A 14,631-nucleotide genomic window follows, 5' to 3' on the forward strand; every position below is an offset into this window, starting at 1 on the left:
GGGTTCAATTCCTTGTGAGGGCAAGATGAGGAAGAGGTATAGGTGGGTGGGTGGGAGTAAAATTAGTAAACCAAGGGTTCTGTTGATTAAATCCAGAATATTTAAAAACAATTAGGCAACAAATATAAGTGTGTGGTTTTTTCCTAATGATTCAATAATGCTTTTCAACTAGTGCATGAAGAGAGATAGCTACGTAAGGGAAAAGGGCAAAAAATTAGGATTAAACCACTAAAGTAGACGTAAGATGGAAATCATTTTAAGAGGTTTTCTTGTTAATCGCCTGTTAGCTAGAGCAATATATTAAACCAGTGTTTCTCTAACTGGGGATTATTCTGACAATGCAAAGGGATTTACTAGTAGAGTTGGAACTGCAGGGAGAAGTGCTTCATACAGTAATATGCCCATTAGCTCTTTGCTGTTAGTTCCTCTTCATCTGCATGAACTACATCTTTAACAGACACAGGCAAAGTGTACTGATTTTCTTTTTCTTTTAAGCTGCATTTGACCACTTCATTTTGCCATAATCTTTTTAAATTTTTGCGTGTTCTTTTTTTTAAAAAAAAAATGCACACGGGAATTCTCTACCTGGGTTGAAATAAATAACCAAGTGTTTTTTTTCATTAGTAAAAATATTTCATATCAAGCCTATGAACAACTGCTTCAACACACCACTTATTATATCCTTCAGGCATCAGACTGAGCTGACCTACAATTAATGCTATTGCTTTAGACAACTCATTGTATGAGTCCTTTTAGGATTGTTATGTGATTAGAAAAAAATAAAAGGAGAAACATTTTTCTTGCTCCAGGGAACATATACAGTAAATCCTGAATAACATCTGTTAGGCACTGTAAGCAAAAACATTCAATTTCTCAAGCTCTGATTTGCTGCTATGGATAACAATGAGAAAGTCATATTGCTTACAGTTTAAGCAACAAAAAGGAAGATGTTTTCTTGTAAACAGCAAAGTTTCTGAAAGGAAAACTTTAAGGTACCTAACAGTTCTCAAAAACCAACATGAAGAAACCAAGTCCTTACCTTACAAAAGAACTGGACATGAGTCCAATGAATCCAATAGCAGCACCCACAACAGCTGTTTTCCGACAACCAAATATGTCTGTGAAGATGCTGACTATTGGGCAGCAAAAGAAAATCATCCCCATGGAGAGAGAACTTACCCATGCTGTAAAGAGAGAAAAAAAAGGGATATTACAACATGGTAAATTACATTTGCACTTATTCTACAAGTTATAATACATATTAGGAAGATAGTAATAGTCAAAAACTGGAAAGAATCCAAATGTCCAGAAATAAGTGACTGGATAAACAAATTATGCTGTTTTCATATAATAGAATACTACTCAGCAATAAGTAAGAGTGAACTACTGATAAATACAGCAACATGGATGAAAACCAAAATAATCGTGCTAGGTGAAAGAAGTCAGACCAAAAAGAGTCTATAAAGTATGATTCCATTTATATAAAATTCTAAAAAATACAAATTAATCTATAGTGCCAGGAAGTATATCAGTGTTTACCTGGTTGGGAGCAGGGGGGAGGGAGGAGGGAGGAGAGAGGTGAAGGAGGGGATTACCAAGGGGCACAAAGAAACTTTTAAGGGTAATGGTATGTTCGTTATCATCACTGTAGTAGTGGTTTCACTGGCTTATACACATATGACAAAACTCACCAAATTACATACCTTAAAAATGCTAAATAGTTTATTACATCAATATACCTCAATAATGCTGATAAAACAAGAAATGAATCTATGTGGAAGATTTCAACAGCAACAAAAAATAATGTCATAAAAAACAAACACACGAAATAAAACAGAGAACTACAGGGAGAACTAGACAAATCCACAACTGTAGTTGTATATTTTAGCACAGCTCTCTCAGTAATTAATAGAACAAGACACACCCCCCCCCAAAAAAATCAATAAAATATACAAGTCTGGATGACACTATCAACCATCTTAACCTATTGACATATATAGAACTCAATATCCAACAATTGCAGAAAAATTGTTTGCTCTGCCAGGGAAATCATTAATCACTGACGAGGGTGGGGTGGGGACAGATGCAGGAGAGAACTAATCTTTCTGGAATGCCTTCTAATCCATGATAAGGACCTGCACAGAACTGTCTTAGATCTTTAGGCAGCCCTGCAAGGAAAGGATTAGAGATGTTAAGCAACTTGCCAAGGTTATGCAACTTTAGTGGGATTCAAACTAAACATTCAAGGTGTAAACAGGAATAAGAAGATATACCCAAGAGTCCTTCATTTAAAAACATCCACCATGAGTACCCACAGGCAAGCACCATGCCATATATATATATATATATATATATATATATATATATATATATACACACACACACACACACACACACACACACACACACACACACACATACACATACATATATATATATATTATTTATTTCAGAGAGAAGAAGGGAGAGGGAGAGAGGGATGGAAACATCAATGATGACAGAGAATCAATGATGAATCGGCTGCCTCTTGCCTGCCCCCAACTGGGGATGGAACCCGCAACCCAGGCATGTGCCCTGACTGGGAATCGAACCAGTGACCTCCTGGCTCATAGGTCAATGCTCAACCACTGAGCCATACCAGCCGGGCTGATGTTGATATCACTCAAGATGACACAGTGAATTCACACTTCCATGCATCGTCTGCTGTTCCAAACACAAAGTAGCAATACAGTTAAGAGTATTTTTAAAAACACAATAAAGACCTAGTCATGAGCTACAGACTAGCTGCAAAATGGGATGCGCTAGGTGGGGCCTGAGTTCTGGGGTCCAGGTCTGGAAGCAGGCACTGGCAATTGAAAGAGGACTAAAAGTGTTTCCTGTGAACCAGAAGAGAGCCAAGCTGATGAACTGGGGCCAGAGCTAAAACTCCCCAACACCTTGTGAAAGGAGGCTGGAGGTGAGAGAGGGTTGCACGGAAACTCAATTACTACTCACCAACTTCAGATTTAGAACACTTCGAGCCTCTCGGGGCAGGTGGGGGAAACAGACTCAGCCTCATGACCTGGTCCTGAAAACAAGGTACCCACTGGTTCCCTTGCTGAATCTGAGATTTTCAGTGTTAATATGAAGCATGAAACTTAACAGGTCTGGTTCCAAACTTGGAATTCAAGGAGTCAAGTAGAAGAAAGTGCAAACTGTTAGGTAGGGAGGGTGAGGAAGGAGAGAATCAAACAAACAAAATATACCTGCCACTCAGAATGACCCTGTAAACTCAAATTCCAAAAACTAAGCAAATCCAATGCTAAGAAAGACAACCAACAAAATCACCAATTAGCAAATGCAGTCACTCCATATGAAATTAATTCTATAGACTAGTTTGACTACCACACCAAAATGAGTATGTTTAGAATGTTCAGAGAAATAAATTTTTATTTAAAAATAGAACAAGAAATTGTGAAACAAATAAGAAAAAAAATCAAGTTCAAGTGCATAAAAAAGAGTATTCATTAGAAATCCTAGATATGAAAAAATAGTCATTGAAATAAAACATTCAATAGATGATGAAAAATTTTTTTTATTGATTTCAGAGAGGAAGGAGAGGGAGAAAGAGATATAAAAATCAATGATGAGAGAGAATCATTGATCTGCTGCCTCCTGCATGCCCCACACTGGGGATGGAGCCCACAAACCAGGCATGTGCTCTGACCGGAAATCGAACCATGACCTCCTGGTTCATAGGTCAATGCTCAATCACCTGAGTCATGCCAGCTGGGCCGATGAAGAAAATTTTTTACTCCAGATTACAGATTACAAAGCTAAATGTGAAAAAATGGATCTTAAAATAAAGAATATCTTGACCTTGACCTCGTGATAGAAAAGGTTTTTCAAGACATATGTACAAACCATGAAGGAAAATATGGATGAGATCTAACCTCATTAAAATTTACAACTTCTATGCCTCAGAAGACCCTAGGACCAAAGCAAAAAGAGATGATCCAAAGAAAAGGAGATCATTGCAGGGCATATAACTAGCAAATTATTACCAGCTTGCATTTATAAAGAGAGCCTATAAATCAAGAAGGAAAAGACAACCCAACAGAAGCATGGGCAAAAGAGTTGGGAGGAAAGAGACAGAAGAGAAAACCCAATGGCCAACTGACATTTACAAAGGTGCTCATTAGTAATCAGAAAAATGCAAATTAATAGAATTAATCACCATAATTTGGCAAAAATTAAGAAATCTGACCTTAACAAATTTTAGTGAGGCTATGGGGAAATGGAAACTCTTATGCATACAGCAATTTGGTAACATCAAGGAAAAGCCAAAGATGTGCAAACCTCACATTCTACCACTTCCACTTCCAGGTATGTACTCCAGAGAAACTTCACACATGTACACAAGGAGACATGAATAAGAATGTTCACTGAAGCGCTGTTTGTAACAGTAAAAAACTGGAAACAGCCCAGCTGCATGGCTCAGTGGTTGAGCGTCAACTAAGAACCAAGAGGTCACGGTTTGATTCCTCTTCAGGGCACATGCCTGGTTTGTGAGCTCAATCCCCAGTAGGGGGCGTGCAGGAGGCAGCGGATCAATGATTCTCTCTCATCATTGATGCTTCTATCTCTCTCTCCCTCTCCTTTTCTCTCTGAAGTCAATAAAAATATTTTTTAAAGCAAAGAAAGAAAAAAAAATCCTATGCTTGTAACTACCATATTTTCTGGCGTATAAGACAACTTTTTAACCCAGGAAAATCTTCTCAAAAGTCGGGGGTCGTCTTATACACCGGGTGTCATCTTATAGGGCAGGTATATCCCAAACTCTATATTTTAACTGGAAAAGTTGGGGGTCGTCTTATACGCCGGAAAATATGGTAGTTTTGTCTGAGCTAGAAATCTATTTCAATGAACCCAGCCAGAACATCCAGTCCTTGAAAACATAAAGACAACTAACCTTCCTTTAACAATGAGAATATCTGCAATGTGAACGGGAAATGGAGGGTTAAAGTAATTGCTACAGAGTAAACCAGAGAAAAAGGGTCCTGACTCTGAACAGACGGCTTCGCCAAGCAGTATCAGTTCTGCCAACGAAGGTAAATATCAAGCCAGCCTAAGTGGAGAAAGACATGTATTTCAAAAAAGTCCTTTGTGAGATCTTGAAGAATTTAAAAGTGATTTAAATCATAAAGCTTTATGTTGCCATTTAATACTTAATAGCAGCATGTGTTATTTAAAAAGTAAAAAGGAATATTAATACCTCACAGAGCTTAGAGTGCTAAACATCATTCTGGACGGCTTATACTATCCCATCCCCTGCAAGAGGAGAGAAAGCACTGTCTACTCCAAGCATGTCAAACTCAAAGGCTAACACAGGCCAAATAAACAAGGTATAAGTTTATGTGGGCCACAAAAAAAACAAAAGCTTCAATTTTCATAGAAACGTAGGTTTATTTCTATAGAGACATGCTGAATACAAAGGGCTGAAATAAATGAGTAATCCTATCTAATAAAAGAGTAATATGCAAATTGACCATCACTGGAACACACAAGATGGCTGCTCCCATGTGGACACAAGATGGCCAGCAGGGGAGGGCAGTTGGGAGGGACCAGGCCTGCAAAGGAGGGCAATTGGGAGTGATCAAGCCTGCAGGGAAGGGCAGTTAGGGGTGATCAGGCTGGCAGAGGAGGGAAGTTGGGGGCGACTGGGCCTGCAGGGAAGGGCAGTTGTGGGGGACCAGGCCTGTAGGGGAGGGCAGTTAGGGATGACCAGGACTGCAGGGGAGGGCAGTTAGGGCTGACCAGGCCTGCAGGGGAGGGCAATTAGGGGCAATCAGCCTGGCAGGGGAGCAGTTAGGCATCAATCAGGCTTTCAGGGGAGTGGTTAGGGGGTGATCAGGCTGGCAGGCAGAAGCGGTTAGGGACAATCAAGAAGGCAGGCAGGTGAGCAGTTGGGAGCCAGCAGTCCTGGATTGTGAGAGGGATGTCCGACTGCCCGTTTAGGCCCAATCCCTACCGGGATTGGGCCTAAACGGGCAGTCGGACATCCCTTGAGGGGTCCCAGATTGGAGAGGGTGCAGGCTGGGCTGAGGGACACTCCCACCCCCATGCACAAATTTCGTGCATGGGACCTCTAGTTATTAACATAAAATAATAGAACATTTTAATAAAAATTAATATTTTTTCTTGAACATTAACTTACCAGACACTGAATAACTGCACAAATTAATAAGTGTAACACAAATAAACCTATTTTTCTTGTTCTCCGAAAGCGAAATATTTCCTGATGCTCACACTAAACAAGTCAGTACAAGACATGATGTGGCAATTGGCTGCTAAAATATTCGCTGCTAATATTAGCGGAGAGAAATGGTGCGCCTGTGTGTAAGGGAAAATGAATGCAACATGATTATAGTAATCAGTCATTAGCGAACATTGTAGTTTATTATTAATAATTAGTGGCCCGGTGGACGGATTTGTGCACATTGAAAGGAAATTAATTGGAAGAAATATTTTAATATTGCTATTCTCCCTTTCTCTTTAATAGAAGTGTCAACCAAATTCAAGATCGACAATGACATAGGCTACCAAGGAGACAAAACTGAACCTCACATCACCCTGCTTGGCCCCGGAGGATGGCTGGTTAGTCAATGACGGGTAAGATTCCTCAAGGAAGGAACAACCTAAGACAGGCACAGTCGCAGAGGGGCCATCAGGAGAGAATTTGGGGATCAACAGAGGTGGGGCACAGACCCTCACCCCCCCAACATTGCAGGGGCCTGAATCCTAGCCCCTTCTGAGGGAGGTCTCCTGACCCCATGGCTGCTTTGTGCTTCCCATGCCCAGCTCAGATCAGGACCCAGGTGACCGACAGAGACTTGGCCGACAGCAGCTGCCCTCTCACTCCAACAAGAATTGTTTGAGTTGCCCTGTACCCATGGTGTGGGGAAGGGGGTTTACGATATCTAAATCCAGCCTACCACCAGGAATGCTCAGGACCTACTCAAGAAGGCAAATAATCCCTTCCACCAATATTTACAGGGTAAAACAAGATTATTGTTAGAGTAATAAATTTGACAGTAAAATAGTAGTCAAGTTTTCAGACAAATTTAAATTGGCTAGTTGAAACAAGTGAATATTCTAGAAAAATTAATTGTACCAGACAAAAAGGTGTTCCTAAAGAGTCAACTAAAATTTTTATTGGTACTTCATCTCATGATAAAAGTGTGCACCATATAATGAACCTAAAACAGCTATATTATAGTGCAAAAAATTAAAATTTAAAAGCCACCAAGAATACATTATAAAATTTTCAAAAGCCTCCTAACATTTAAATCAAAAAAGGAGGGGATAGTAGAGGAATATCATGTAAGGAAAAATATCCTGTAAGTAAATTACATCTAGAAAATTAATACGTTAGAAAATTAATTGTAAGGCTAAAAGCAAGACACCCATGAAAAACACACAAGGTGACAAAACAAGCCAGAGGAAAATCATTTGGGCAAAAATTGAAAAAGGATCCCCAGTCAAATTTATAGAAAATATTCCTTTATTAACCTTTGGTCGAGAATATGTTTGTATATTTTCAGAAAACAACTCCGAGACCATGTGGATTCCAGCAAGAGAGGAATCGACAGGACTACTCCAGCCATGAAGACAGAAGAGAAGCAGTCCAGAGACGGAAGACGCTGATGTGGCCTTCCCATACTAGCAGTTAGCAGCTGTGCATCACTGCAGATTGCCCAGGACCAAACCGGACAGAGTCGGACCTGCATTACCACCCTTTGTCCACCATCCAGAACTGAAATGTCAGTGCTGACATGTACACATAAGGAACTGTTGGACATTGAAATTGGATCTCAAAAGAACTGTTGGCCCAGAAAGAAACTCACTACACACTGATTCATTTGCCTGTCACCATAACCATTATTGCTTGTCTCATTTTCGGCTCTTATAAGTGTATTTCTAATAGCACATGATCTCACTCATCTAGGGGAAATAATGAACAACATAGACTGATGAACAAGATCAGACCCAGAAACAAGGAGGCATGGATCAGACTGTCGGGCCTCAGGGGGAGGGTAGGGAAGGGTGGGGGTAAAGGGGGAGACCAACCAAAGGACTTGCGTGCAGGCATATGAGCCTAACCAGCGGTTAAGGACAACAGGGGGGTGGGGGCATGTGTGGGGAGGGGTGTGGGATGGGAATGGGGGGACGAGGACAAATATGTGATACCTTCATCAATAAAGAAATTAAAAAAAAAAAAAAAGATCGACAATGACAGATCGAAACACACGTGTGCGACTGGCACCAGCAAGAGCTTAATATGTATCACGCATGCACGAGTCAATTTAGCCTTTTACAGATATAGAATAAGCCTGCTTAATTAGACCTGCTTTCTTTTTTTTTTTCTAAATGTTTGTTCTTTTTTATTAATATATATTTTATTGATTTTTTACAGAGAGGAAGGGAGAGGGATAGAGAGTTAGAAACATCGATGAGAGAGAAACATTGACCAGCTGCCTCCTGCACACCCCCTACTGAGGATATGCCCGCAGCCAAGGTACATGCCCTTGACCGGAATCGAACCTGGGACCTTTCAGTCCGAAGGCCGACACTCTATCCACTGAGCCAAACCGGTTTCGGCAAGACCTGCTTTCTGATGTAGCTAAACTTTTTCCAACCCAGTGAAGCACCCCAACTTCTCCTTCAGGTAATTGTCAGCAACACAGCAGTAAATATCAACATAATAAAGCAGATTATTATTGTAGATCACACAGGGAGAACAAAGGGTAAAATATTTAACATCAGCAGTGTTTGACTATATTCTATGCAATGAGAAAACCTGAAGTCATTTTCAGGGTCCACCATTTCTTACTTCTTTTCAGTCGGGTCAAGTTTCTAAACTTTCTAAATCTCCATTTCCAGCTAATGAAAAGAAAATAGGATTCCACCGAGTCTCCTATCTACTTACTCTAGGACTTCTGTGAGGATCAAATGAGATGAAGCACGGAAAATGCTTCATAGACATTTGGTTAAAGTGTGAAATGTTTGCACCTGGCTCTAAAGCAAGTTGTGTTCCTAGGCTGAAGAAACTCCAAGGAGGGTAGTCGCTAGGGAGAGGAAGCCGGGCGTTGCTACATGATGTCATTACCTAGTGCCCGTAGCCACTGTTTCCAGGCTGGGCTGGGCTGTGAGTCGCATTTTGCCCCATGGGGTCTCGGCAGTGGCTGCGATTTGGTGGACTGTGGCTCCAGGATGGTGGCAGGGCCTGTGTCCCACTTGGGGGAAGCCGAGTGTTGCTTTTTGGGCACCAGGTCCGCGGCACCGTTTCTCTATAAATGGCCAATGCGCATCACAGCAGCTCCTGTGTTGAGTGTCTGCCCCGTGGTGGTCAGTGCATGTCATAGTGACCAGTCGGATGGTAGGACACAGCATATTAGCCTTTTATATATATATAGAAGATTACGTATAATAGGATATTGTAAAAATTAAGTTATTAAATTTTTATTAAAACGCTTCTTACATACCGTTATATTGGCTGGGCTGCAAAAATATTTGTTGTGGGCTGCATGTGGCCCACAGGCCACGAGTGTGACATACTTGGTCTACGCCATTCAAAGGGGTTTATCTGAGTACAAGTAACTTAGTCTAGGAAAATTCCAAGGTAAAATTTCTGGTTAATCTCAAACCATAGCCTCTTCTGTAGCCCAGCACAGAACTTTCTATATGTTTCCTACAGAGTTTTGTGCTAAGTAACATTTATTAGGTGCTTCCTATGTACCAGGCACTGTTTAAGTATGCTTTGTATGTATTACTACTTTAATCCTTAAACAACCCTGATTGAAGTACTCTTATTATCCTTATAGAGGAGGAAACTGAGGCAAAGAATGGTTCAACAACTTGCCCAAGGCCACAAAGATACAAAGTGGAGGAAGGGAAGCCAGGCAGTCTGGAGACCAAGTTTCCACCACTACACACCACCCGCCAGGAGCAGCCGATGTCTGTGGACAACTATCGCACAACTCTGGAGACACCCTGGAGCACCTCCTCCTACAACTGCTCTGTTCAAACAAGCCCTGATATTTCAGGAAAGCATCAACCTGCACAAATAAGTTTCAACCTAACAGGTAGATTTCTATCTCCATCCTTAGGGCTAACGAAACAAAGACTCTCAGATCAGCATTCCTGGCAACAAGTAATTCTGCCAGGGAGTTACTTACTACTGAATAGCAGAAAATTAAGAGATAACATTTAAACTGCCAACATAAGCCATCGACTGCATTTTCAGGCTGGGTTGCAAGCCAAAGCTCTCACTTGCATTCCTCCCCAACAGACGATATTGGGCCTGGATCAGCTTTTACATAAAAGAGTTTATTAAGACAAGCTGAGTTGATGAATAACAGGAAAAAATAGCTTAAAAGAAAAGATACCAAAACCAGTCATCTTTTACTCTGTTCTATGTTCTAGAAATCTTGACCTTCTTGCCATGCCACGAAAGGGGGGAAAAAAAAAAGATTTGTCTTAGCTAAATCATATTTATCTCTGCCATTCTATTCAATCTCAAAATCAAATTCAAATAACAGGTATCTATTGAAAGTGTAACAGTGAAAAGCTAGGTGGATGATCAGCCAAGGCCTAAAGATGGGGGTGACGTGACCAGCAGCACTCCCTTAGAGACCCACCGAGGGAGCCCCGCAGGGCACAGGTGCACTCTCACAACAAATCTTATTCCAGCACCGACACCGTGAGAGACTCACGGAGCTCAAAGAAGTCCATTTCCACATCTGCTGTCCTATACCCTAAAAACAAAGGGATCTCATCTAAAGGCCGTGAAGTTGTGGCTGTGCCACTGCCAAACTCCCAACTGGCACCACAGAGGACTCGAGTGCGTGCAGAGGACTTGAGCAGCAGAAGCACTCAGGTAAGAGAAAAACTAACTTAGCAAGTCTTTCTGTAACACAGCCTGACTGCCGTGGATGCCTGCATAATGAAGTTTCACTTCCAAGTAGAGGTGAGTATTCATTCCTTTTCTTGCTTTTCTTCCTGTTCCACTTCATGGTTCTGATGGCACTCACCAATTAGCATGATAATCACAGCCATTGCACATGGAGAGAAACATTTGGCAGCATTAGAAAATTCACATTACTCTTTCTATTTTTTAATCCTCACCCGAGGATATGCTTGAATTGATTTTAGCGAGAGAGAAAGGGAGAGGGGGGGGGGAGAGAGAGAGAGAGAGAGAGAGAGAGAGAGAGAGAGAGAGAGAGAGAGATTGATTTTGTGAGGCGGAGAAACATGGATTGGTAGCCTCCTGTACCCGCACAGGAATGACACTCCAACCAACGGAGCCACCTGGCCAGGGCTAATTCTCAATTTCTTTACAGCATAACTTTAGCCTGGCCAGCATGGCTCAATGGTTGAGCATCAACCTATGAACAGGGAAGTCATGGTGGGAATCAAATCATGCCCAGGTTGGGGGCTCGCTCTCTCTCCCTCCTTCTCTGAAATCATTTAAAAATTCTTTTAAAAAAAACAACACATAACTTTACATATTTCCTAATTTTGTTGTTGCGAAGGTTTATTTGTTGAGAGCATATTCTAACAGTTGTTAGATGTAAGATATGTAGAACTCCATGCGTACTTTTAAAGCAGGCTGGGCTGGCAATGTGCTGTTTCTTCACACTATACAGATGTGTTTTTGCATTTTCTGTACATAGGTTACATTTCACAGTAAAAGAAAGAGGAAAGGAAAAAGGAAAAAGCATCTCAGAGGTCACATCTGTGACCCTGATGGATACTATAAATCTTCAGCTAAACTTGGTAAAAAGCATGGGTGAGATGGAGAAAGTATGCTCACTTTGTTTATATATGAAAACAGCTTTTGAGGATTTAAGTCAAACCATATAACTCTCCCGAATCCTCCTTCCTGAGGCAACCAGAGACCTTCTCTTTACACCAGCTCCAGCACTGCCAGGAGAGCTGGGAAGGAACCAAGGGAGAAGAACATCCAACCAGCACGGCCAGGCACAGGACCAAGGGCTTTCCATGGCCATTTAATCCTGGCAGCACCCCTGCCAGACCGGGAATACTGACTCTATTTTAACGGTAGGAAACCTGAGGCTCACAAGGATTAATTCTCTAAAAGGCCACAGAGCAAGTTGGTAGAATGCTGGTTCAAGGCCAGCTCACTGAAGATTCCTCAAATATACCAAATTCATGGATGTATCCAGGGTGGGAGTAAGATCTAGGAACTGGAAAAATAAGTGAACATCATGATAACTAAGACAACCAGGCTAGGGGTTGTCAACCAGCTATCTTGACTGCCCATCTTTTTATTCCTTCCGACCTTGCTAAGCAATATTTTTCTGAATTCTCCAAGTTTTCTACAATGTTAGTGTATTACTTTTATAATTAGAAAGAAGTATTTGTTTACTTTATGCTTATATAATGTTTACCATATGCTAGATATAGTTCTAAGTGTTTATACTAATTAGTTAATGTAAATATTAATTCATTTAATCATCATAACAACCCTATAAGGAGGGAGTTATTAATATCCCCTTTTTACCTAAGGAAACCAAACCACAGAAAGATTAAGTAACTTGACCAGCTAGTCAGTAACCCATCCAGGATTCAAACACAGGAAGTTTAAATTATGCTCTTATCTACTATACATTACTGCCTATTTAAAAAACAGATATGCCCTAGCCGATTTGGCTCAGTAGGTAGAGCATTGGCCCATGAACTGAAGGGTCTTGGGTTTGATTCCAGTCAAGGGCACGTACCTTGGTTGTGGGCTCAATCCCCGGCGCCAGTCAGAGCATGTGCAGGAGGCAACCAATCGATGTGTCTCGCTCACATCGATATTTCTCTCTCTCTCTGTCTCTCCCCCTCCCTTCCACTCTCTAAAAATCAATGGAAAATATACCCTTGGGTGAGGATTAATGAAAGAAAGAAAGAAAGAAAGAAAGAAAGAAAGAAAGAAAGAAAGAAAGAAAGAAAGAAAGAAAGAAAGAAAGAGGGAGGGAGGGAGGGAGGGAGGGAGGGAGGGAGGGAGGGAGGGAGGGAGGGAGGGAGGGAGGGAGGGAGGGAGAAAGAAAGAAGGAAGGAAAGACACAACAGATTATCCTTGTGGGAAAAAGCTACTCTATCCTAGTGCATTCCATCAGAACAGGGATGGGCAAGTGGGAGCATGGATGCAGGCCATGGAACTTGGGTCTGGGGCCCGGGGAGGATGTGCGTTCTCAGAAACAGAGGCACCCAGCAAACAGCAGGAGCAAACACGAGTGGCCTCTCTGCCTGGCAAGGCTGCAGCCTCCCTTGAGGGCAGATGTAATGTGTACCAGGCCACCGGCAACGCCACACACACAACAGGATGCCCGGAGCTGAGACACAGTGGTTACTCAACTGAAGCACTCCCCCAAAATGGTAGAGGCCCCTCCAAAAAATATCATCTTAGGGAAAGATGCTTCTTTCCAGGTACTATTTATGTGTGAACACAAAGGAAGCCACAAGTGAGACCAAACGGGTTCACTGAAGACTGTCACAAAAACAAGTTTCCGTGGCAGAGAAGAAAGCCTTTACATGAACTTAACAGGAGGTCCGCCCCCCTGGAAATATCACTGTCACCGTGCTGACTCCACTGTGGTGGCATTTCATTTAGAGCACGTCTCCCCTGACCTATATATACGTTCCAGCACCAACATCTGTCTCACATTTTGTTATGACGAAGGTAAGGGGGGAAAGTCTTAGAGCACACACAAAGAAGCGTCTTAAAGCAAACAAATGTTCTGATATAATGATGTGTCTCGTAATTAAATATTCCAGCTCATACCTCAAATGTAGGTGTCCTTAATTTAAAGTGTAATGGCCTGAACTTAACATAAAACCTGATTTTGGAATTCTAGTTTGTGTAAACTATGTTCTTAGAGATTTGCTGTGTAAGATGAACTCGATCAGATCATCTATGTGTCAAAGCCAAAAAAAAAAAAAAAAATTACATTGAATTTTACTTATTTTATAAAGGAGAAAAGAGGAAACAAGTGTCTCTATCAATTGTCTTGGGCCTTTTCCAAACTGATTTAACAGGATTTCTACTTTGTCCCTGTTGCCTTTCACTCAACTTACCTCTTGTCACATCTGGCTGCACAAGAGAAAAGGGTAATTTGGATGGGGGAGCTATCAGTAAAGATCTTGAATGTGCCATCACTTCCTTAGGGTGTTTGGAGTTAGATCAAGGAGGCCTTTGAATACCACGTGGCTAGTCTATAGTTACACAAATTAGGAACTTAAAAGCCACTTTGAATTAAACTCAACTTAAATACAGGATAACAGTGTTATCACTAAAATAGTATTTGTCAAGCATTTTGTTCTTCCAGTCTGATAAAACTGCTTTTATAACCACTATGGATAATTCTGACAATGATGCACAGCCCATTCCCTAAAGCTTTACCCTCTTAAAGTACCATATCAGGTAGGGACTGTTTTTCCTCTTTTGCAACACTGAACTCCAGCAGCTTGTTAGTTTCACATCGGTTCCAAATCACTGTATTTTTCCATTTCCCCCTGACTTCCTTGGAAGCCTGACAGACTACATGGAAAGATGAAGAGTTTCCAAGGTCCAAACACACAGCT

General features: G+C 41.4%; 1 protein-coding gene across 1 annotated transcript in view; it reads right to left on the bottom strand.

Annotated features, from left to right (window-relative positions):
• Positions 1-14,631, bottom strand: part of SLC16A10 (solute carrier family 16 member 10) — a 97,357-nt gene that overhangs the window by 39,559 nt on the left and 43,167 nt on the right. The window contains exon 2 of the mRNA XM_079781117.1: positions 1,040-1,184. Coding sequence (XP_079637243.1) covers positions 1,040-1,184 — 145 coding nt within the window. The remainder of the gene's footprint in view (positions 1-1,039; positions 1,185-14,631) is intronic.

This window comes from Cnephaeus nilssonii, assembly GCF_951640355.1.
Source record: "Cnephaeus nilssonii genome assembly, chromosome: 9".
In the NCBI taxonomy this organism is placed as follows: domain Eukaryota; kingdom Metazoa; phylum Chordata; class Mammalia; order Chiroptera; family Vespertilionidae; genus Cnephaeus; species Cnephaeus nilssonii.